Source organism: Schistocerca americana, chromosome 4 (genome assembly GCF_021461395.2).
Source record: "Schistocerca americana isolate TAMUIC-IGC-003095 chromosome 4, iqSchAmer2.1, whole genome shotgun sequence".
In the NCBI taxonomy this organism is placed as follows: domain Eukaryota; kingdom Metazoa; phylum Arthropoda; class Insecta; order Orthoptera; family Acrididae; genus Schistocerca; species Schistocerca americana.
The window spans coordinates 20,738,774-20,765,017 of record NC_060122.1 but is presented as its reverse complement, the minus strand read 5'-3'; the positions used below and the strand labels follow the sequence as shown (position 1 = coordinate 20,765,017).

At 42.7% G+C, this 26,244-nt stretch overlaps 1 protein-coding gene across 5 annotated transcripts in view; it reads left to right on the top strand.

Annotated features, from left to right (window-relative positions):
- LOC124613920 (neurexin-1) overlaps positions 1–26,244 on the top strand; it is a 2,081,056-nt gene that overhangs the window by 1,290,405 nt on the left and 764,407 nt on the right. For all 5 annotated transcript variants that reach the window (XM_047142672.1, XM_047142674.1, XM_047142673.1 and 2 more), the window contains one exon: positions 25,234–25,392. In XM_047142672.1, coding sequence (XP_046998628.1) covers positions 25,234–25,392 — 159 coding nt within the window. The remainder of the gene's footprint in view (positions 1–25,233; positions 25,393–26,244) is intronic.

Below are 26,244 nucleotides of genomic sequence, written 5' to 3'. Positions count from 1 at the left end.
AGTTGTTATCACGAAGAAACTGTTGCGTAACGTTAGCTCGATGTGCGGGTGCGTTGTCTTGGTGAAACAGCACACGCGCAGCCCTTCCCGGACGTTTTTGTTGCAGTGCAGGAAGGAATTTGTTCTTCAAAACATTTTCGTAGGATGCACCTGTTACCGTAGTGCCCTTTGGAACGCAATGGGTAAGGATTATGCCCTCGCTGTCCCAGAACATGGACACCATCATTTTTTCAGCACTGGCGGTTACCCGAATTTTTTTTTGGTGGCGGTGAATCTGTGTGCTTCCATTGAGCTGACTGGCGCTTTGTTTCTGGATTGAAAAATGGCATCCACATCTCATCCATTGTCACAACCAACGAAAAGAAAGTCCCATTCGTGCTGTCGTTGCGCGTCAACATTGCTTGGCAACATGCCACACGGGCAGGCATGTGGTCGTCCGTCAGCATCCGTGGCACCCACCTGGATGTTCTTAATGATTTGTGTACATGTCCCCTTAAATTCGGGAAATAGCAGTACTTTTTAATCTCTCCACAACGTTTTGTTATTCCAAAGTGTCACCAAACTAAGTGTGTGTGCCAGATAAGTATTTTTAGGTTAGCTTCAGGCATACAAACACGCCGAATGTCAGATTTTCGGTGTCTCCTGTGAACCAGTATTCCCTTGTACACTTTATAGTAGGTTCCTATTTTACCAGGGGTGTTTTGCTACATTAACTGTTTTACTTTTTTCCACCTAGGGTCTATGCTTTGCAGTGTCTCCACACTTTTGCACATGTCAAGATAACACTTACTGTAAGTCGGATCTTTTACTAGTAATATTTTGAATTCTGATGTTTCCTCAGTAGCATCTGAAGTTTCCATCAACCCTTGTGGTAGGCGAGAAAGTGCATCACAAATTATGTTATCTGTTCCACTTACGTGTACAATCTCGAAAGAGTATTCCTGTAGAGCTAATGACCATAGCGCTAGACTTTTATGCATTAACTTGCACCCAAGGAAAGAGCTTACAGCTTGATGGTCAGAATATGCTTTTACATGGTGCCCATAAATATAATAGTGAAACTTCTTAAATGCTCATGCCACTGATAATGCCTTTAGTTCAGGTGCATAGTAAACCCATTCACACTGTGACGACGTTCACTTGGCAAAACCAATGATTCTTACTTCTGTTTTCTCACCTACTTCAAATAGTTGGAATAGACAAGAACCTAAACCATAACTGGAAGCATCTGTTGCAATAAAGAATTCTTTGGTCATGTCTGGGTGCTGTAAAAACTGTGCATTTAACACGACTTCCTTTATGTTCTGAAAAGATTCCTGACATTCTGCTGACCACGTCCATAAAGCATTTTTGTTTAGTAAGCTTAAAATGCTTGGCTGTTAAGCAACTGTTCGGGTATGAAACGTATAAAAAAGAGCACTAGGCCCAAAAAGGCGTTCAATTTTTTTTACCTGTGAGATGGAATTTTTTTTAACGCGTCCATTTTCTCAGTGTCAAGCACTATGCCTTCGGGCGTCATTATGTGTCCCAGAAATTTTATTTTGTCTGTACCAAATTTTGATTTTTTTCTAGTTTATGGTTAGCCCCGCATAACGAATTTTTCTGATACCTACTGTAATATTTCTGCCCAAGTTGGAGTAGCAATCAGTAGGTCATCTACATATATAGTGATTCTGTTAATTAGTTCAGGTCCAAGCACAGTATTTGATGCAGTAATAAAGACACCTATGCTTACGTTGAGACCAAACGGTAGTACTTTAAACTGATAACTCCTACCTGCAAAAATGAATGCTGTATATTTCCTAGAACATTCTGAAATCTCTACCTGCCAGTATGAATATCTCATGCCAATTGATGTCACATAGTTTGCACAGTAAAATCTCTGAATTTGGGGCTCTAAATTCTCTGACCTCGTCTATACAGGTATGATATTTTTTTTTATATTTCTTGCATCTAGCGCAAGACGTACACTTCTCCTGGTTTAGCCACTGCAAGTGGTGAACTACTGCATGGTGACATGGATGGTTCTATAATATCCCATTCTAACATGCGACGGATTTCATTTGTTGGCCCATGGGACAGAATAGGTAGAATGGCAAAATGTTTCATGAAGCTTTACTTGCGCTGCATACACATATACTTTAATTATACCAGGCTTTTCATCAAAAAGAGATATATATTTGTTTAAAAGGTTAATTAGCTCGTTTTGTTGTGCAGTGTTTAAATAAACTGATTCACAAACTTTGCTTTGTATTTCTTGTCTGCAAGACTGTACATCAATTTTCTCTTGAGTGGACTGTGTTTGATGTGGCAACATAGGAAATTGACTGTGACGTAAAAGTACTTCTGATTTTATGTATTTGATTCGAACTCCTTGACATAACTTACTGTGTACCTGCTTGCTTTTAATGCATGGTATGGCTATCCCCTTCCCATTCACTTTTGACACACATGTGCCACAAAAAAGGCCAATTACTGCATCTCTTTGTTGTAAGAAATCTACTCGCCATATGCAGCTCACCCATAAACCTTTAAGAAAACAGGAATGTGCTCTCTATAGCTCCATTACCTGCCTCAATTAGTACATGAGTCTGCATACCTACTCCCTTTGACTTATTTCCAAACGCACCAATGATCCTACAATTGTGTACCGGCAACATATGTGGTGTCTGAAGTTTACAAATCTTATTATAAAATTCTAAAGCCACATAATTTGTAGCCGTGCCCGTGTCAACAGTCACCATGGTTGGTATTCCGCCTACTTATGGTTTTTTTCACAAACTTCATCACTCAGATTTTTGCCCTGATTATACCTTATTAAACACACGCTCTCTCGACATTTGCCCCCTGTTTCTTCCGCGACCGCCATATGAGGGCTGTATGAGGTCGCATTTAGTTTACCACCTCTGAAGTGCTGCGTGTAGTGTTGCCCACCACTTCTATAATTCTTATTGGTGGCTCTTGCCTCCAGTTTTGCCCAAACTATTGTGCTCGGCGGCACTGTTCTGTGGTGCAGAAGCGCCAGACGATTGTGTGTTGGTTCCTGTGTTAGGATGCCAGTTACTGTTCGACTGCTGTGGTGGTGGTTGCCAGCGGTTTGGCTGATTATTCTTATTACTATTGTAATTGTCTCTATTTGAGTAAAGTCCCTTCCACATGTATGCCGCCCCCTGTTCACAAGCTGCGTGAACGGGTTGCGAACTGAGCGTTGTTGCCGAACAGCTGATTGACGTCACTGCTGTCGATGCCACGGTCTGCGTCACTGGCAGTTTACTGACACGTAAATGAGACTATCCTGCTGCGTTTTTCTATCGCTGGAAGCCATTTTTTAACGTGTTTGCTTCTTGTGTATGTGTCTGTTTCCATTCAGAAACCTGTTCGGTGTTTTCACCTGACATGTTTGCTGCAGACAAAGCTTCGTTTGTCGCTTTTTTTACGATTACAGGCAGTTCGTTCCGTAAACATTCTTGAAATTGGTTGTCTTTCGCGTTCATCCAGTCTACAAAGTCAAGAGTGAACTGAATGCCTTTCTGTATAATGTTCACTTATGCAGATATCTCCTGTTCAATAGCGAGTCTCTGCACAGAATTTTCTAATGTACTTCGTGCTGCATTAACTTGCGCGACCTGCTTGGTTGCATCATTGACAGCTTCGGCAAGTGCTTGTATGTTTTTCGCATTTCGTCAAGTTCATCATTTTACTGAATTTTCTATCAAGGTCGTCACGAATTTGTGTGGCAATATTTTCTTGTTTCTATGGGTTTCGAACTTTCGTTTACTAATGTGGTTACATTATTGTGGCCGCAGTTTGATGTTTTCCATTCAAAATGTCAGTCACATTTTGAAGTTTGTGTAAACTAGCAGTCATGTTGTTGTTGTGGTCTTCAGACACTGGCTTGATGGAGCTACTCTGTCCTGTACAGACTTCTTCGTCTCCCAGAAACTGCTGCAACCTACATCCTTCTGGATCTGGTTAGTGTATTCATCTCTTGGTCTCCCTCTCGATTTTTACCCTCCATGCTGCCCTCCAGTACTAAATTGGTGATCCCTTGATGCCTCAGAACATGTCCTTCCAACCGATCCCTTCTTCTACTCACGTTGTGCCACAGATTCGTCTTCTCCCCAATTCTGTTCAGTACCTTCTCATTAGTTACATGATCTACCCATCTAATCTTAAGCATTCTACTGTAGCACCACATTTCGAAAGCTTCTATTCTCTTCTTGTCTAAACTATTTACTGTCCATGTTTCACATCCATACGTGGCAACACTCCATACAAATATTTTCAGAAAAGACTTCCTGACAGTCAAATCTATACTCGATGTTAACAAATTTCTCTTCTTTGGAAACTTTCGTTTCGACCGTAGGTGCATTTTCATCCGCCGATAATTCGTTATTTTGATTTTCGTGGCTCGCCATATCTTGCTCGTCACTGTCTGTGTCTGTACTCCGGGCGGTGTAGCCATTTTCATGTTTCTACCAACTTTTCCTATGAATTAAAAAAATAGACAACACTGAATGTAATAAAATTGACCGTTAATTCTATTCAAGTTACACACGGCAAATTTTATGTAAGGGGGTTAGGACGTATAACGGGCCGACTTCGAGAATGAGAGGCAGCACAGGACATTTTAATTTGCACTGTCTATACTTTTACAAATAAATTCATAAAACTTTGTCACCATGACAAGGAAGGATTCAGGATTCACACTCATAGCAGTGGAAGTTCAGAGCACGAAAAAATAATATATTTAAATGTGAAATTTCATGATTTTTTTCACTTACTGTTGGCTGCATTTGTTGCTATAGGTACACTTTTCTTCATAAGTAAGAGAGATTCATCGATGAATTTTGCACAGCTTACAAACCATACGTACAGGTGTTTGAAACTCTAGAATTTATTTAATCAATGGAAAAATGAATTGGCTGTTACGATTTAAATTTCGTGTTTAGAGAAAACTCGAATTTTATAGTTAATTATCTCAATTTTTACCACATTTTTTAACAGATTTGGGAAATTCTAGAGTTTCATACACCTGTAATTATGGTTTGTATGCTGTGCAAGACTCATCGAAGAATCTCTATTACTTATGAAGAAAAGTGTACCTACAGCAACAAATGCAGCCAATACCAAGTGAAAAAATGATGAAATTTCATATGAAAAAAAATTTGTTTTGTTATGTTTTTGAGCTTCCTCTGCTGTGTGTGAATCTTGAATCCTTCCTGGTCATGCTTACAAAGTTTTATGAATTTATTTGTAAAAGTATAGACAGTGCAAATTGAAATGTCCTGTAGTGCCTCTCCTGTTTCAAGTCGGCCCGTTTCACGTCCTGCCCCCCTTAATATGAATTACTGTTAATGGATAGCAATTGCCGGTAAAACAATCTAGCGACTATTCTCAGTAGTTCTAGAAAGGGGCCATCTTGCCGAAATTTGTTTTGCAAAAATCACCGAAAAATTTGCTAGCTACTGTGAGTTCAAAAAAAAAAAAAAAAAAATGGCTGTGTGCACTATGGGACTCAACTGCTGTTGTCATAAGTCCCCTAGAACTTAGAACTACTTAAACCTAACTAACCTAAGGACATCACACACATCCATGCCCGAGGCGGGATTCGAACCTGCGACCGTAGCAGTCGCACGGTTCCGGACTGCGCGCCTAGAACCGCGAGACCACCGCGGCCGGCAGCTACTGTGAGCAATGTTTTGAAATTTAACACTCCCTAACTGACTTTTGCACATCAAGGCAAAAGCAATGTCCTTACCTCCTTTCTTATTGCGTTCGAGCAACGTCTCGAGTCGTGGTTTTTTCGTTTAAGGACCATACTCAACGTCTCGTATTACCCAACTTGTTGAAATTGTCTCGTATATCGTTACCGTGGTTTTTCATGTAACAGAAATATACAAATTTTTTAGATACAAAAATTGTAATGATACATATAAATACATATGTAGATACATAAACAGATCTTGTACTAAGGTAGCCATTTTAGTGGTGGATTTTTATTATTATTTATTATTATTGGGATTTGAAATTAGTATTTAACCGTATATTACTCTGGCTTACCAGGACAGTCTAGTGTGAGACCTGTTTTCTCGGTATGCGATCACAGGGACAGCAGAGCAGCGGCGGCCCGGCCCGCGCTGCCCGCTGCTGGTGCTGTCACTGTGCCCCCTCCTCGTCTTTACTCTCCCTGTTTACAAGTATTCACTAATTTGTGGCTGTTCAGTCTAGTGAACACGTAAAATTCCGTTTCAAAAATCACGTAACGGGAGACAAACCGACGCATTTCGTCACCACTGGGTGTCGCTCGAAAGACTTGATGCGCAGTATTTGTTCGGGCTGACACCGCGAACACATCACACGAACGAAATTACAAACAGCTGCCGAAACGCCAGAGACTATGCTCCTCACGGAGACTCCGTACATGGACCTGAGCGGCGGCCCCGTCTCGCCGTCCCAGGTGTGTGTGTGCAGGGAGATGACAGTTCCTCGACTGGCCGGCGGACCGCCGTTCGACTCTGTGTGCAGTCAGTCTTGCCCAGGCTCGCGAAGCGTCAACTGCTCGGCGCGGCCTCGTTGCAGCAGGCTTCAGAGCATGTTGACGGAATCGCCACGGAGCCTCACGTCGAGTGACTGCTCTCCCGAAAGCCCGTACCTCGGCACAACACTTTTGTTTTCGCCAATTCGAATACGTGTCGTTGCTCGAGGCTGAATTTTACTACCGCCGACTTCTCTTCATGCGCTAGACGTACGCATCTAATGTGTTTCACACACCGTTGCGACATACGGCGCTGTGTTTGTGGTGTTTGCCCAATGTATTGAAGGACACACATGCTATATATACCGGGTATTTGCAGTCTCAGGTTGCCCTTTACAGAGCCAAGCACGTCTTTCTTTTATTTTGGTGGCTGAATGACGGCCTCGATGTCGTTTCCTCCAAGGTTTCACGTCATTTTGGCTGAAAGAGACCCAGTATACGGGATGAAGGCGAATTCATCTTTTTGTACTTCTTTGCTGTTCCACATCTACATCTCAACCTACATAAATACTCCGCAATCCGTCTTACGGCAAGTGTTGGAGGTTACCCTATATCACTACTAGTTATTTAATTTCCTTTTGGACTCGTAAACAGGGCGACGGAAATATGAGTGTCTGTATGCCTCGGAATGAGCCCTAGTTTCTCGTATCTTATCTTCCTGGTGCCTACGCGTAATGTATGTTGGAGGCCGCAGAATCGTCTTGCAGTCATCTCCAGTGGCCGGTTGCGTGAATTTTCTCAGTTGTGTTCCCTCGGAAACAACGTCGCCTTCCCTCCAGGGTTTCCCATTGAGTTTCTGAAGCATGTCCGCAACACTAGCGTGTTGTTAGAATGTACCACTACCAGATCCAACAGTGCGTCTCTGAATTGCTTCGGTGTCTTTCTTTTATCGGACCTGGTGCTGATCACAAACACTCGAAGAGCTCTCGAGAACAAGTCGCGCCAGGGTCCTGTACACGGTCTCCTTTACACGTGAACCACTCTTGCGTGGAATTCTGCCGACATACCGGAGTCGATCACTAGCCTTCCCTGCCACAAGCCTCACGTGCTCGTCCCACTTCGTGTCGCTTTGCGGTGTCACGTCCTGATATGTCAACGATGAGAGTCTAGCAAACAGCCCACTACTAACGCTTTAGCCTAACGTTACAGGTTTGTTTTTCCTACTCACCGCATTAACTTATATGTAGAGCTAGCTGTCATTCATCACGCCAACTAGAAATTTTGTCCAAGTTACCTTGTAACCTCCAACAGTCACTCAACTTCGACACCTTACCGTACATTACAGCATCATGAGCAAACAACCCATCCTGTCCGCCAAATCATTTACATATATAAAGAATAATAGCGGACCTAGCACACTTCCTTGGGGCACTGTTGACGATACCCTTGTCTCTGATGCACACTCGCCGTCAAGAACAACATACTGGGTCCTATTAATTAAGAAGCCTTCGAGCCACTAACATACCTGTGGACCTATTCCATATGCTCGTACCTCCTTTTGCTGCCTGCAAACTGGGCACCGTATCAAACGCTTTCCGTAAATCTTGAAATATTTAATCTGCGTGTTCCTCTTCATACATAGTTTGCAGTAAGTCATGTTAGAAAAGGACAAATTGAGTTTGGTAGAAACGATCCTTTCTAAAACCAAAATAAATTATACATTGTCGTGTTGAAAGTCAGATCTGGAAGCTGCAGAGTTCGTTCTTTCCACTAACCTGTCGTCTTCTGAAGTTGTGCCCCATCGCAGAAGACAGCTCGTCGGTCGTGGGATCCTCTTCGGCGGAGACTGCTGTGCTGTCACCTCGAACTTGAACCTGTGTCTGAGCTTTCTTTTGTGGGATGGCACTTGCCCAGCTTAGTCTCTGTATCAACAGAGGGCATCATCCGTAGTTACGACAATGGTGGTAGGCGACACCTCTTATTAATGTATCCTGTTCGTGTATATTTTAAAATATCACTTTTTACATTGTCTTCTACAACACTCGACATAGCTTTTTTAATAGTATGGTAACTTTTCTGACATATTCCGATGCAGAGTACGAAATGTCCGTCCGGAACAGAGGTACACGTTCGGCTCTGAAGAACACCCGAAACAGAGTGACTAGAACAGCCCAAGTACTTCGTCTCCCAGACGCGGCAAAGCGACCCCAAGGTGTCCGAAGCACTTTGGCTGTACTATCATTACTCTTATGTTTATCAAAACTAATGAAATTTCATAAACAAAAACAGTAGTTTCGTGGGATAACCATAAGAGATTGTCATATTGATAACTGGGTTAAATATAATGAAAAGTGTTTAAATAATTAATAAGAGAAGTTAGGCGCTTTGGCGCTTAACACTCGAATGTGCCGACCAGTCAGAAGCAAGTTTACTGGCGGACTCTCACACACGGATAGTACACACTTCACCAGCTGCTGCTTGTACCTCGTTCCACTTTTGTACCATACGCTACTTCACGTGTGTCAAGCTGTATCAATACGAGCTCCCAGCAAAAGAAAACAAAAATGGCGACCACAGCCAGGAATATCACGCATCCTCTTCCTTATTTGAATTCCAAAATTGACCTGTTCTCGAGGACAACTAACAAGTTTGACAAGTTTGCAAATGAGAAAATTTTGCCCCATATGTAAAAAAAAAAAAGTTTCCAATGTCTCAATATCTCCCCTACTATCTCATTCATGGAAATTCTTTAAAAAAAAGTACTAAGAAATTGTTGTTCCTAAAATGTCATCCCAATTAACCAAAGCCATTGACTTACTAATACTGAAGATATGCTTTCTCATCTTTATTCTATCAAAAAACCTTAACTAAATACACATTGCATCATGTACTCCTTCTTGCAACAAAATATCATTTATGATTTTCAGCACATAGGTATCATTTAAATTTTCTGTAGTCTTGCTATCAACAGTAAACATTGGCACCTGGGCCATTAAATCTCCTCATAAACACTCTCTGCACTTATTGATGTTTGTATATGATAGGAACTAAACAATATATGTTGTCGGCGCAATGCCGTCCATCTTTACACAACACACACTTTTCATCTAACATCATCGCATTGCTGTCCACTTTTGCTTAATAGCGCTCACATTTAATCATCTAACATCGGCGCAGTGCCGTCCACTTTTACCTAATAACACTCACATTCTTTTCATCTTATGCCAGCACTAGGCCGTCCATATATTGTTTACTATCACACAATTCATAAATACTCTAACTTATATCAGCATATAAGTGTCCTTACGAGTACATAAAATTCATATACAGATGTTACATAGATTTACAATATTCGAGGTGCGACAATAAAGTAATGAGACTGATGTGAAAAAAGTGTTGCCTACGTTTTAGTCAAGTTTAGTGTTGTCTCCTTCAAAGTAGTTCCCTTTTGATTGCACACACTTTTTCCAGCTCTTGTGCCATTGATGGTAACATTTATGGACCTCATCTTCTGTAATATCCTCCAAGACCCTCATCACAGCTTTTTGGACATATTGTGTTGTTTGAAAACTGTGTCCCTTGACAGACGTTTCGACTCTTGGAAATAGAAAAAAGTAGTACGGAGGGATATCTAGTGAATAAGGTGGCTGTGGTAGTACTGAAATTTGTTTTGGGGTTAAAAATTGCTATCCTGACAGATCAGTATGGGATGACACATTATCGTGATGCAGACTCCAATTCAATCTTCAGTTATTATTAGACGAACAGTTTCTCGATTGATGTTCAGTTCTTCTGCAAACATTCTTACCGATAGTCTTCGATGAGATCGTACGATATCACGCACCCTGGCCAAGTTGACATCCGTCCTTGAGGTTGATGGTCGTCTACTGCGGTCTTCGTCTTCAACATTCGTTCTGCCTTCACTAAACATTTTATGACAACGAAACACGTGAGCTCTTCACATAAGCTTTCTGAAGCTTACCGTAAGTTGTCGTCGCGCTTTCACCAAATGTAACGCAATAAGAAATGGCATACCGTTGCGCAATATTATGCGGTTCCACTTCTGTGACGAGAGACACAAACACGTGTTAACTTATTACAGCACAACTCACGACTGAGTGATGTGCCCCTTGGACTAGAAGCAGCTTGTTGACCAAGGTCAAACATATTTAGTTTTTTAATACAGGGTAATTCAAAAAGAATACCACAACTTTAGGAATTTAAAACTCTGCAACGACAAAAGGCAGAGCTAAGCACTATCTGTCAGCGAATTAAGGGAGCTATAAAGTTTCATTTAGTTGTACATTTGTTCGCTTGAGGCGCTGTTGACTAGGCGTCAGCGTCAGTTGATGCTAAGATGGCGACTGCTCAACAGAAAGCTTTTTGTGTTATTGAGTACGGCAGAAGTGAATCGAGGACAGTTGTTCAGCGTGAATTTCAAACGAAGTATGGTGTTAAACCTCCTGATAGGTGGTGTATTAAACGTTGGTATAAACAGTTTTCTGTGCCATTTCAGCCAATAAAGTTTTTGGTCCCTTTTTCTTCGAAGGTGCTACTGTAACTGGACTACAGTATCTGGAGATGTTAGAGAATTGGCTGTTCCCTCAGCTCGAACAAGAAGCACAACAATTCATATTTCAGCAGGATGGAGCGCCACCACATTGGCACTTATCTGTCCGTAACTGCCTGAACGTCAACTACCCGAGGCGATGGATCGGCCGCCAGGCAGCCCGTGACAGAGCACTTCATCACTGGCCTCCAAGAAGCCCTGATCTTACCCCCTGCGATTTTTTCTTAAGGATATGGTGTTTCAGCCGCCTCTCCCAGCCACCATTGATGATTTGAAAAGAGAAATAACAGCAGCTATCCAAACTGTTACGCCTGATATGCTACAGAGAGTGTGGAACGAGTTGGAGTATCGGGTTGACATTGCTCGAGTGTCTGGAGGGGGCCATATTGAACATCTCTGAACTTGTTTTTGAGTGAAAAAAAACCTTTTTAAATACTCTTTGTAATGATGTATAACAGAAGGTTATATTATGTTTCTTTCATTAAATACACATTTTTAAAGTTGTGGTATTCTTTTTGAATCACCCTGTATATTAACTAACAATTGCTGACGCGCTGCGATGTTGAAGGTTCTTAAGGTGCCTATGCAAGCCTACAGGATTGCCACTTCTTGCAAAGAAAATCAGTCTCATTACTTTATTGTCGCATCTAGTGCACACTGTTGCTTTGAACAGAATACAATAATACTTACAAAGTCTTTGTTACTGCTATGGTGACTACAGGGACGTCATTTGAACTGTCTCTTTGTGTGGCTAGTGTTCCTAACCTTGACTCATTGGTCAGTGCATTCTCGCATCACCTGTTAATGTTTTGCCATTATGCATCAGGCGTGACTCATCCCAGTCAGCGCTTACTGTCATTCAAATTAATAACGGTTCTCGAGGCACTGCTATCTTACGTCTAAGTACTGAAAATGGAAATGATATGAAAATAGCCATCGTTGTATACTTCAGGTTTTATTTTCATTTCATTTGATAGGCATTCAAACAAAATTCACAGATCTTTTGAGAGAACTGAGTATACCCTAGATCGTGATAACAGAGAAAAATAACGAAACAACTCCTGCTGCTTTAATTCGCTTGTAGCTTGTTATGGACTTTACTGCTCAAACATGTAAACACTATGAATATAATAAACCTTTCTCATGTGCTTTATGCATTTGTATCTCAGTACTTATTATTGTACGAGGGCTGTCCAGAAAGTAAGTTACGATTGATCGCGAAAAGAAAATCACAGTGAAGATCAGAAATGTTTCATTTGTAACAGTTAGCTACACCTTTCAGCTACTTCTCTACGTAGTCGCCGTTCTGACTCAGACATTCGTCGTAGCGTTGTACCAACTTTCCAATATCCTCATCATAGAAGGCAGCCGCCAGTGCTTTCCGCCAATTCTCTACGCTGGCCTAAAGCTCGTTGTCTGTGCCAAAATGTTGTCTTCATAGCCAGCGGTTCGTTTGAGCAGAGATGAAACTCAGTGGGAGACAATTACTGGCTGTATTGTGGGTAACCAAACATTTCCAATTTAAACGATGCAGGAACATCTTCATTGCCCCAGCAGAAGGAGGCTGAGAATTGTCTTGAAGAAGAAACCGCACGACAGTTATGTAATGTTGGTTGCATAGCTTCAGGGGAAAATTCTCACCAGGCCCTTATACTTGGCGGTAGACACTATTTTCTATAACATCTTTACGCGCTCACTGAGAGCTCAGGAATGAAAAGAGCGACATAATTCTACCTAGAGTCATACTAGAGACACTGCCCAACACATCATTGCAAAGCTTTATCGGATTTTCATAGTCGTTTCCATTTCGCGACCGATCGTAACTTACTTTCTGGACAGCCCTCGTATGTGTCCTATGTGAGATTCATGTTATGTGTTCATTAGCTGTGTGGGTAACGTTTCTGCATCGTGATACAGTGGCGGAGATACCTCGCCTACTAATCCCTAAATGTGCTGCTGACTCTTAACCGCCCATTACCTTCCCGTTCCCTGTCATCAGGGTATGAGTGGTCGACCTCTCTGGTCGGTCCAAAACTCTTTCGTCATCATTTTAGCTGCGGCTGGATGTAAAAGCTGTGTTTGGAGGCTCTACATGGCTTACCTTGGCTGTTGTTTGGGGCAGTCATGCAGACTATGGTGGCCTTGAAGCATTGAGAGATGCGAATATTATTACTTGGAAGAATTGGAGTGTTGCTGAGACTACAGGACTGTTGGCTAAACAGCCTTACGGTACTCTTTTTCCTAGTATGCCTTTTGTTTTGACTACCAGAAGACCTTGAACTGCACGTAATGTCTCTGACTAGGAGTATTTTATCTGTGCCGCTCAAGCTCTTTGGTCAACATGGCGGCGCCATGGCGTGCACGGGCCTTAGTTTTACTAGGTCCGTGACGCTGAAAAATTATGTCCGGTGTGTGTGTGTGTGTGTGTGTGTGTGTGTGTTACAGCGGAAACCTCATCACTGATTGTAACCGCTCGCAGACCATCTATCACTTGTTGCTAATAAAGTTTAATCTAATCGTCTCAGGACCATTGCGGATTTGGCACCATCCTCTTCCTCTGCGTCAGCTGCAAGGTAGCTAAATAAAAAAAATATAGAATATTGTTTTCTCTGTATATATGCGTAAGTAATTTCTTTGTTTCGTGACACATATATAAAAAGTTTCTGTATGTAGTTTATAGGATGTTCTGCTACCTGTATGGGTGATGATTTTAGATCCTATAGCCTAGGTTCTGTAATTGTTTTGCAAACTTTATCCTGCATGTTATCTTTTCTGATACATTAGTATATTCTATGACCGGTTGCTTAACTTTTCAAGCAGTATGTCTTTTTTTTAATAGAGAAGGAGGATAGATGACAGATTTTAGTTCAGAATGATGAAGAGGGAAGAACTAACAGCGTCAAAAGGAAGGAAGTAAACTGACTGTTAACTCGGGTACCTAGTAGGCGTCAACCACCTCGCAATGTGAAGAGTGCTATTGCCCCATGAGGTGTCTCCGTTTTTGATGAAACTTTTTGATATCAACAACGTTATACAATGATTTGCTCTCTCCTATCTTTGGGTTGGCCACCTCTGTAGCACTAGAGTGAGCCAGTCAAATTATCCTATACAGACCCTCATAAGTTTCATGTAACATCGTGGTTTCTGAATTAATTTTTGAGGACCTCGGTCTTGACTTAATTAGCAACATTTCGTCAACTTAGTACGATACCTGTCTGACTTGCTGATCATGTTTATCAGCCGTGGCTGGCTCTTCTTATACTTTGCATTAAACCTTGGTTGCTATTCTGTGATTAGTCTCCTGCGGTTATCGCGATTATGCTGTTACCATCTCTCTCTATGAGTCGCAGCAGCAGCGTGTAACGATATCCGCACCCTTGTACTATCTTTGGCCTCACGCTTATAGTTTCCGGCTATGCCGTGTCCGGGCAGTCGGTCGATTGGCGTGGAGCAGCGAGGAAGTCTCTGTGGCGTGCATCTGCCCAGGGCCGCTGGTGGCGTCCACACGCGGTCGGAGTGTGAGGGCTGTTCCCATTGCTACGAGGTCCGTGGCTCACCGATCCCGGACACGAAAGTTGAGTTTTTACTTAATCTACCAGCCAGCCTCAACTGTTCACATTGTGTCGTTTGAATTTCATCGTGCACTGTTGGGACATTCGCATGAGCAACAACAAGTGTTTTCAAGTTTGCGAAATTCTAGCCCCCCTCCTGTGGAGTTTAACTTAACTCGATTATTTTTTATTTGAAGTACTCCAGTTGAATCTTCTGCCTTGTGGCCGTTAACGTTGCGGTTACCTGCCCTGCCCGTTGACGTAAATTCAGAAAGTGTATTTTCCTTGTTGTGTTGTCTGCTCAGCACGGCATGTAGTTTGACGGCTGAAGGTGTAATTCGTTGTGGGCGCCGATACCTTCTGCGTTGTTCATTGAACTCCCTGTCGTGTGCTGGTCGGGTGGAGTGGAAGTTATCCTGCCGTTTGGTCTGTTGACTGTCTGTCGGTTGGATTGCCGTTAGATTGAGAATTGTTGGCCCGACTGCCTGTCTAACCTAAGCGAGTTTTTGTGTTTGAATTCCAGGTCGACACTTGGAAACTTCTGAGCGCCGTTTGATGTGCTACCTTTTCTTATTTGCCCTTGTAGTTTATTTACATACGGCTTCTAGCAGATTTTAAATTAAGGTTTTTTGTCCTTAAGGCGTGAGATTGTTTGGGCCTTCAGCCTAATTTGGAGAAATGGTTTTAAGATGAAGCCTTCTCCCTTTTAAAATTCAGATTCTTGTTTTTGAGTCTTAAGTGATTGGTCTTCAGCCGGTTTTAAAGTAAAGTTGTTTTGCCCTTGATGTGTGAGATTGACTGGCGCATTTAGCCGGGAATGAAATTCTAAAATTAATGTTTGGCTTGCTCCGTTTTTAATGTTTTCTTTACTCTTGTAATGTTTATCAAATGAATAAAGTAGTATGTTAGAGTGCAACTGACAGCCACTCATTTTGGCCGTTTTCCACAAATTAAACTATCTGTCCCGTCCTGCGGGTATAGCAGGTGATTTCAGTTTACTCTTACGTTTAGCCGCCTTTCCCTTTATCCTCTTTAATGCCAGGTCTCTTTTCTCTTGAGTAGATAATTCATCTCTGGGGGAAAGCTGATTATTTAATCGATAATACTGGGCACCCTTTCCCCTGTCATCAATAAATGAGGGGGTAGTTACGTGGTCTAGTGAGGCAACTCATTGATTATTATTTCAAACTCTACAACATATTCTACCCACGTATGTTTGTTAGCACAATAGGTTCTTAATAATCTATTGAGTTACTCACTCACTTATGTTGTTTTGTGGGTGATACTTTCAAATGTAAATGGGTTTTACATCTAAGTAATTCAACATTCGCTTCCAGTATACTGAAGTGAACTGCTCGCCTTTATCGCTAATAATTCTCTTGGGTTTCCCTACCTTGATAACATAGTCATTATTTATTTTGTCTTTTACCCACTTACCAGTGGCCTTTCTCAACAGATGATGTTGGAAGGAGCCAGTATAAATCCATGCAGACCCCTTGCAATACTTTGATCGGAATAGAGTTATGCATTTCCATTCTATTGCTAGAAGTAGGCGCTTTGGTCTTTTGACATCTAATGCACGTTTTCAATACTGCCTTGACCTTCTTTTCAGTATTGCTGAAGTAGCAGATTTCCTTTGTCTTATCTGCTCATTTTTTCGCACCAAAGTGTGCATATGTGTAGTGTGTAAACCAGATTAGGTTACTGATACACTGTTTCGGCCAATAGACCTTCCACTGCTTTTTTCACAGTATTTTCTCTCCTATATAAGATACTTTTATATATCATATGATATTTCCTGATTTTACTATTACTATTCCTAATCTATTCCGCTTTGATAAACTTAATATCCTCGTCCTTAGGTTTTGAAGGATGACTCAAATTTTGTCCTCATTCTTTACTTGTGAGGTACATAATTGATACCTCCTTTTTGTCCTGAATCATTAAAGTCTTTTTTATCCATTCCAGCAGGTAACCTAGATAAGGTGTCTGCCACTATGTTTTCTCCAGGAACGTACTCGATATTAAAATCATGCTCCTGGAGAGCAATGGTCCATCTGGCCAATCTATTGTGGCTCATTGTGCAATCTGTAAGGAAAGATAATGCTTTATGATCCTGTAAACCTTAACTTTTACATGTGTGACATACCACTAAATTTCTGGAAAGCAAAGACTACTGCCAAAGCCTCCTTTTCTGTGACAGAATATTTTCTTTCCCATTTATTTAATACTTTACTGGCAAAACGTATAGTCTTCTTTTCTATTTTCCCATTATCTTCAATAAACTGGCAAAGATGAGCCCCTAAACCGTATTCCGAACTGTATGCAAAAATGCAGAATTGCTCATTTAAATTCGGATGGGTTAACATGATGCTGTTACATAATTCGTCTTTGATCTTTTTATACTCTTCTCCGCACTCGTTAGTCCACACCCAAGTCTCCTTCTTTTTAGTTAAGCCAGGCAATGCCTGAGCAATGAACGCTTGATTGTTCGCAGATTTGCGATAGAATCCGGTGATCCCTAAAAATGTTTTAATCTGCTTTTTGGTCTTAGGCTGTGGGAAATTTGTGATGGCTTCAAGTTTGTCAGGGTCAGGCTTGATGCCTTCAGCTGAAATGACATGCTCGAAAAATTTAATTTCACCTTTTTCGAATTCGGACTTGTCAAGGTTGACACTAACATTATTCTTCTCAAATTGATCAAGAACCTGTTTCAATATTTCATTACGTTCCTCTCAACTTTTGGCAGTAATTAGGATGTCGTCTATGTAGACTATATCTAGTATCTATTCTCATAGAACTTAGTCCACCATGCATATAAAGACTGATGTTGATATTTTCAGACCAAATGGCAACACTCTGAGATGATAACTTCTTCCTCCATGTACAAACGCTGTATATTTTCCACATTCCTGAGCTAGGGGAGTTTGCCAGAAGCTGGCAGTCAAGTCCATGCTTGTCAATATCTTGACGCCATTAAACTTCTGCACCAATTCCTCCAACACTTCTGGCCGATCCATTTGTGGCTGTATTATTTTGTTCAATGCCCCAGCATCGAGCATAATTCTGAGTTATCCTTCTCGGTTACAATGACGAGAGAGCTACTATAGTTACTTGGGGAGCTCTCTATTACTTACCAATCAATCATCTTTTTAGTTTCTTTGTCCACCGCTTTCCTTTTTGCCAGTGGATTGAAATAGGCTTAAACCTAAAGGAGTGGTATTACTTGAAAACAATATTCATAATCCTTCATGCAACCCGGTTTCTTTGAAGATGCTCTTTTGTGCTGTAGTAATATGGATTCTAACTCATAGGCCTGATGCTCGGCTAAACCCTTCAACTGGGTGTTGTGTGATGTCCTTAGGTTAGTTAGGTTTAAGTAGTTCTAAGTTCTAGGGGACTGATGACCATAGATGTTAAGTCCCATAGTGCTCAGAGCCATTTAAACCCTTCATGCTTACGATCTTTTCCCTCATCCTAATCTCGATGTTTAACTCCTCCTGTGACTCTACTCCTGTAAAGAAACTTAAGGGTTTCTCTCGGTTTGAGATCCCAACACATCTTTTCCTTCAGTATTCGTATTCTGGCATTACTTTCGTCACGCTGTGGCCCCTGTTTCCCCGCAAATTTTATTACTTTTTTTTCCTGTCCCTCTTTCATTTCACCTTCAGCAAAATGTAGCATTGCTTTATTAGCAGTGTGAATTCCAATAAACTCTCCTTCATAACGTTGCTCCGGCCCCACAGGCAGTGACTACTGTTACTCCATGTACAGATAGGTACTCGCTCATTTTTCTTTATCCTCTCGTTAAAGGCACTTTAGGTTGCACTAACTTTTCTACCTGACTCCAGAATCGCAGCTGTCTTGAACTTCAGTTTCCACAGGTTGTTGGTGCGATTCCTCTATCTCTGGCCTATCCTGTTCCATAAGTGCATCTTTAATGTTACCTCAAGAATCTCATTAGTGGTCCACTTATTTCGGCCGTTGTCGATTGGACCATGTCTGAACCGCCTACACGTTTTCCGACCCCTTGATTTCTTTCCCTCTCCGGAGTACAATCTCTGCCTTGAAATTGATCGTTATTATTATAACATTCGCTGGTAGCATTATAGTACCTCTTCGAAATCCACCTCTTCCCCTTCTAAATGAACAACGGTTTCTATTGTGAGGTCTGTCTTCCTCTGTTCTACTTTGATCGCTATTATTGTTCGACATACTATTCCTGTTTGAGTCATGGTGGCTGCGGCGGCCTGCACGCCACCTGTTTTGACGCCAGCCTTCCGGCACTTGTCTGTTGCCTGAAAGCGCATCCAGCTGTTCTAATATATATATATATATATATATATATATATATATATATATATATATATATATATATATGAGGCTGTTAACCTCTCTTGTTGACATAAGTTAGTTTCTCCCGTACAGACACTGGAAACTTAAGAGCTATTATTTCTACTAAGTCAGATTCACGTAAAGGATCACCTAAGTAGTGGTTCTTTTCCCAGTAGTGCTGAAAGAACTCCTTATAATAATCGCAGCCACAGTTTTCAAAACTCCTAGCTTCAAATATTTCTGTTTTTATACTGTTTTGTGTACTTGGGGACCAGTATTGGTTTAGGAATGCTGTAACAAATTCTTGGTATGTTTTACACGTGTTACTGGCTCCTGTTCCCTATGATATTGCGTCCCCTTCAAAACGAATGGCTGCAAATTTGATTTTCTGCTGTTCTGTCATGTTGTCAGGTATGATGCCCTCAAACAGGCGAATGAAAGCAACAGGATGTATAGTAACTGTGCTAGAAAAGTTATATAATTTGTAAGCACTGGCATTACTGACTACATCAATATGAGCAATACCCTAACATTTTTCCCGTTCAGCCCACGCTTCGAGTTTGTTTTAACGCAACTTCCACATCACCTGTTTTTACTCATCTCACTTAGTAAAGGTACGTCTTCCACCTTCTGTTCTATTTCTCTCAATTGACCCTGAATGGTGTTTGTGTTACCATTACAAACACTCTATTCGTGATATCTTAAGGCTAAAGAATGAATTTTCATCCTTTAAGTTTACGACTTGTTTGTTGCCTTTCATAGGTACCTTACCAACTTTTATTTTACACTGATCATTACTTAATTTAATGATTCCATCCCTAACTGACAATACAAAGTATCTTGAGCTTGCATGAGATCATTTATTTTCTCTTTGATCATCAACCTTATGATTCACCTCTTGCTTACACTTGTGTAATTTTTGACCCCATTCTTCACTCTCATGCTCAATTCTTTTTTCACAAGCCCCTATTCTAGTTTCATGAGAATCAACCCTGGTCTCGAAATGTTTAAACTTACGATTAACTTTTGCTGTGTCCTCGTTTGTTGCTTTCATTTTATCAGCAAGTAATTTTTTCCCTTTCTTTAATTCATTTGAATCCTGTGTTTTTTTGCCCAGATACTAACTCCATTAACATTTCAACCACACTTTTATTATTCTCTTGTGTAGGCAATGTATCAGCTGCTGCTGTTCCGTGGTTTAACCTACTTGTTCAACTTGTTGATTCATTACCAATGATGGTGTCAGAGTCGTCACTTGTGACATCACCAGTCACCTTATTTAACTTGTTATTAACATTCATGTCATCTACATCAGAATCCACCTCTCTAATTCCACTATTTCCACAATCTGAAATTGTGTTTCCTTGGAGACTTCAGTTTTTACATCAGATGATTCTGGTAAATAGCTATTATACATTTGATTTTGTGCGCTTTCATCTTTACTTATATTACTACACTCCTGGAAATGGAAAAAAGAACACATTGACACCGGTGTGTCAGACCCACCATACTTGCTCCGGACACTGCGAGAGCGCTGTACAAGCAATGATCACACGCACGGCACAGCGGACACACCAGGAACCGCGGTGTTGGCCGTCGAATGGCGCTAGCTGCGCAGCATTTGTGCACCGCCGCCGTCAGTGTCAGCCAGTTTGCCGTGGCATACGGAGCTCCATCGCAGTCTTTAACACTGGTAGCATGCCGCGACAGCGTGGACGTGAACCGTATGTGTAGTTGACGGACTTTGAGCGAGGGCGTATAGTGGGCATGCGGGAGGCCGGGTGGACGTACCGCCGAATTGCTCAACACGTGGGGCGTGAGGTCTCCACAGTACATCGATGTTGTCGCCAGTGGTCGGCGGAAGGTGCACGTGCCCGTCGACCTGGGACCGGACCGCAGCGACGCACGGATGCACGCCAAGACCGTAGGATCCTACGCAGTGCCGTAGGGGACCGCACCGCCACTTCCCAGCAAATTAGGGACACTGTTGCTCCTGGGGTATCGGCGAGGACTATTCGCAACCGTCTCCATGAAGCTGGGCTACGGTCCCGCACACCGTTAGGCCGTCTTCCGCTCACGCCCCAACATCGTGCAGCCCGCCTCCAGTAGTGTCGCGACAGGCGTGAATGGAGGGACGAATGGAGACGTGTCGTCTTCAGCGATGAGAGTCGCTTCTGCCTTGGTGCCAATGATGGTCGTATGCGTGTTTGGCGCCGTGCAGGTGAGCGCCACAATCAGGACTGCATACGACCGAGGCACACACGGCCAACACCCGGCGTCATGGTGTGGGGAGAGATCTCCTACACTGGCCGTACACCACTGGTGATCGTCGAGGGGACACTGAATAGTGCACGGTATATCCAAACCGTCATCGAACCCATCGTTCTACCATTCCTAGACCGGCAAGGGAACTTGCTGTTCCAACAGGACAATGCACGTCCGCATGTATCCCGTGCCACCCAACGTGCTCTAGAAGGTGTAAGTCAACTACCCTGGCCAGCAAGATCTCCGGATCTGTCCCCCATTGAGCATGTTTGGGACTGGATGAAGCGTCGTCTCACGCGGTCTGCACGTCTAGCACGAACGCTGGTCCAACTGAGGCGCCAGGTGGAAATGGCATGGCAAGCCGTTCCACAGGACTACATCCAGCATCTCTACGATCGTCTCCATGGGAGAATAGCAGCCTGCATTGCTGCGAAGGGTGGATATACACTGTATTAGTGCCGACATTGTGCATGCTCTGTTGCCTGTGTCTATGTGCCTGTGGTTCTGTCAGTGTGATCATGTGATGTATCTGACCCCGGGAATGTGTCAATAAAGTTTCCCCTTCCTGGGACAATGAATTCACGGTGTTCTTATTTCAATTTCCAGGAGTGTAATTTCAACAGGTATGCCCTATAATTGGCTTGCCTCTTCAGTTTCATTTCCCTGAGTCTGCGCTGGCCTGCGCTGGCCGGAGTGGCCGAGCGGTTCTAGGCGCTTCAGTCTGGAACCGCGCGACCGCTCTGGTCGCAGGTTCGAGTCCTGCCTCAGGCATGGATGTGTGTGATATCCTTAGGTTAGTTAGGTTTAAGTAATTCTAAGTTCTAGGGGACTGCTGACCTCAGATGTTAAGTCCCATAGTGCTCAGAGCCATTTGAACCATTTTTGAGGCTGCACTGCCTCTCTACTTCTAAGATTGCACCGCATCTCGCTTACCTCCGACATTTTGTTATTAAGGAAATTATTACGGAATAATTTAACTATATGACTATGTAGACTTTCCCGGCGTATTAGCATATCAAATTCTTGTCGGGCTTCCAGCCGGATCAAACTGTCATCTGAGCACAACATTTCAGCGGTCCTCCTGGCCGCCATCATCAGGTGAGAAAAGCTACGCTGCTCTCGCCGATAACTGAGTCACACTCGCAAATGACTGCATATTTATATGCATCGGAAGTACAACAGCGCATGCGCTAATGCAGTGCGAACGCTCTCAATCATTCCTGCTGCGCCCTGGCGCAAAAAGAGTATCGCCGCCTCCGGTGGTGAATACCACTGAAAACGATATATCGTTACTAATGATTATTCATAGCTGGCCGATTGACATGCCATTGTTTCTTCATATCTGATAAAACAGGATTCGACGTTTTACGATTAATGATATTTTCTGCTAATCTGATTTCGACAAATTCTTTTAAAACACAATCCCAGTACCACGAAGCATTTGCAGCTTCTTGCGTCTCATTGTATACCATTCTGTAAGGTAATGCTGAGCCACTGCAGATCATGTGGTTGTAATAATCGCTTAGGGCAATGATGTTCAATACACCTGTCGTTGACGGTACGAACAGTTTGGCCAATGTAAATTTTCCCGCACTCACACGGTGTTTCGTAAACGCCAGACTTCCTCAAACCTAAATCATCTTTGGCAGAGCCAAGAAGTGCTCGAAGCTGGCGGACGGAAAACACATCTGATGTCATATTTCTTCAAAAGGCTACCTATCTTGGATGACACATTCCAAGCATACGGAAGAAAAGCCACAGACCTAAAGTTGTCTTCAGAAGGTTCAGGTAGAGGTCCAAACTCAAAAGCACGTCGAATTTGTCGGTCCGTATAGCCGTTATTATTGAACACGTCCTTAAGATGTTGCAGCTCCTGTGGTAAATTCTCAGTATCCAAGACAGCATATGCTCGTATAACCAAGGTCTGAAGGACTCGTGTCGTTAAGGTGGATGGCATCTTAGGGATGGGATCTTAAGGATACACTCTTATGATCGATATCGGAGACGTCTCGCTGCATCAATAACCTTCCCATAATACACGTACTCCTTCCCCCAGAGTGCAAACTTCATTGGGTCAGACGGATGGAAGATGGAATGTGCGAGATCCGGGCTGTAGGGTGGACGAAGAACACTCCAATGAAGTTCTGTGAGCTCCTCTTGGGTGTGCAGACTTCAGTGAGGCGTTGCATTGTCAGGGAGCAGAAATTCGTCAACAGTTTTATGGCGACGAACGCTAGTTTTCGACGTACCACAATGTTCGTTGCGTCCTGTTTTCTGAACTCTTTGTGTCGGTAAATGGTATAATCTGCCGGTTGATCCGAATGGTATATGTGGATACTGTCTGAATAATGTTTTGCGAACAGAGTTAGTAGTAAAGGCGTAATAAATCAGAACTTCATGCCCTACGCTAGGGTTTCAGCATAAAGAGCGAGAAGTGTAGCAAGCGATAGACTTCTTTCATTTCACCATTTTGTTTGGGTGGGTGTCAGCGAGAGGAAATTTCGTAAAGGGTTGAAACCGACTACAAAGCTCGCTGAAAGTCACTAAATCGTCTCATTCGCAAATGCCGGATGAATATAGTCTGGTTAATTTCCGCGCTGTGAGATAAGCTGCCTCAAGACATACTGAATCCTGTAAAGTTGTAAGATCACTCCACTTAATGAGTAGATTATGAAATTTGATCGGTAATGATTTGACACAGACAAAATGAAATTACGTTGGCCTCTCACGCCGTCGTGCAGTCAATCTGCAACGGCTCTGTAACACACATTCCTGTCCTAATCGCGAATAAACAAGTCAAAGGAAAAATTGTCCAGGTGCGAATAGCGCACGTGCACTGTGGGTTCCGTACAAATTTAATTACTTGTACAAACAGTTAATCCATTGCAGGAATCGAAGTTGGACCGTATCAGTCTGCTATTGACATTGATACTGGAAAGGTAACGGTCACAGGGATTCCAAGATTTCGACAGTGTTTCAAATTCAATAGTGTAAATGTGATATAAAGTCGTGCAGGAAGTTCTTCACTCAGGATAACTGTGTCGCAGAAGTAAAAGTCAAACGCCAGCTAAGGAATGATATTATTTCTTATACGACGCGTTTCGTAATTTGTCCATCATCTGATATGCACGAGAATGCACGTAGATATGACGTTACAGGTTGGCAAACTAGTCTGCCAAGTTTCGTTTCACTTACAACTTGAAACGCCGTCTCTACGTGTAATAACCGCTCGTGGGTATCAGATGACGGATAAATTCCGAAACGCTTCAGATGAGCAATGAAGTTATTTCTTGCCTGAGAGTTTTACCATTGGGACCCACTCAGCAGAACTACTAATAGTTTTAATTTCAGGTTTGATGTAGGATAACAAATGACAGAAGCAATATATTTTCGTGTGATATAGTTACAAATTAACAACTGTCGCATTTTTTCCGTTACTTTTGTTGTGAAATCTTACTTCTCGTCAAATTTCATCATTGTAGGTAAACGGGAACTACCCTATAGGTTTTGATGAGTGAGTTTGCGAGTGTCAAACGTGTGACATAAATACACGTTATCTTTCGACTCTATTGACATTGAATCAACGTTTTTTTTACACCGCGAAGAGACCGTAGACTTCCATACGTTACCTAAACTTCAACTCGATACATCTGTTTCCGAGGAAAAGGGTTTCTAACATTCGGACAGGCAGGTAGACAGACAGATAAACAGATAAAGCGATCGTATAAGGGTGGCACTGTCACCTACCGAGGCACAGAAGCCGAATAATGACGTCAGCTGCTGGTGGCCGTCGAAATACACTGATGCTAAGCTGAAAATTTGTTTCGGATCAGGAGTCGAAACTGTATCCTCCGTTTCTCGCGCGCGGCCGCCCTGCCCGACCCAAATTCCCGACTCGCCCACACCACGCGCTGCTTGCAGCGAACGCCCATTCCCGCAGGACTCGGGGCTTGTCTGTGCGTCTGCACTGAAGGAATCAGTGGCGCGTCCGGAGGAACAGACACCGCCTAATGCCGCCGGTCGGCGTGTTGCAGGTGACGGCGGTCGTGGACGGGGTGTACGCCGAGAACGCCTACCTGGCCGTCACCAACACCATGCTGTCCTCGAGCCGCGTCTACGTGGGCGGCAGCTACAACACGCACGCGCTGCCGGGCTCCAAGGTGCGCTACAACTTCGTCGGCTGTCTCAGGAAGGTAAGGCGCGACACACGAGATCATTGTTGTTTCCTAGAAGATTTTTACTTTGCAGAAGCACTTTAGTTTCCATTTAGAATTTTAGTCCCAAAGGGGGTACAGTTTTAAAGGATGCTTTTAGTTCTGGAGGACACTTTCACTTTCATTTCAATTATTTTCTCATTCTTCCATATAATTAAATCGTAAGTTGCATTACATTATACCTCTCAACTCCAGCTTGTCAGGAAGAAAAATCGCACTATAAAAGCGTTATTTTAGCCAAGCCTTAATTCCGACGAAAGCAACCTACGACCAGTCTATGTCGGATAGAGGGGGACGATGTTGTTGTTGTTGTTTTCTGAAGACTGGTTTGATAGAGCTGTTCACGCTAGCTCGTTCTGCAGAAGCCCTTTCGTTTTCACCTCACAATAACTACTGCAACTAGTATCCATTTGACGCATTTACTGTAGGCGAGCATGGTCTGCGTTTAGTTTTCCCTCCCCACACTCCCTTCCTTCCCAAACTGACGGTTGTTTCACGCCGCGTCATCTGTCCCGTAAATGGTCCCTTCTTTTAATCAGCTTGTGCCACGAATTTCTTTTTTTCCCCAGTTTGGTTCTGTACGCGCTCATTAGTCACTCGATCTAATTTTCTATTTTTTCTATAGCACCACATTTCAAAATCTTGCATTCCCTGTTTATCTGAACTCTGTATCGACCACGTGACACTTCTGTACAACACTACCATGCAACAAATACTTTCAGGCAAGACTCCCTGACTCTTAAATTTACGTGTAAGTATGCAGGCTGTCATGGCCGTTGCCACTGAAGTTACTCTTCTGAGTTGCTAAGCCGTGTCAAATTTCTTTTGAAC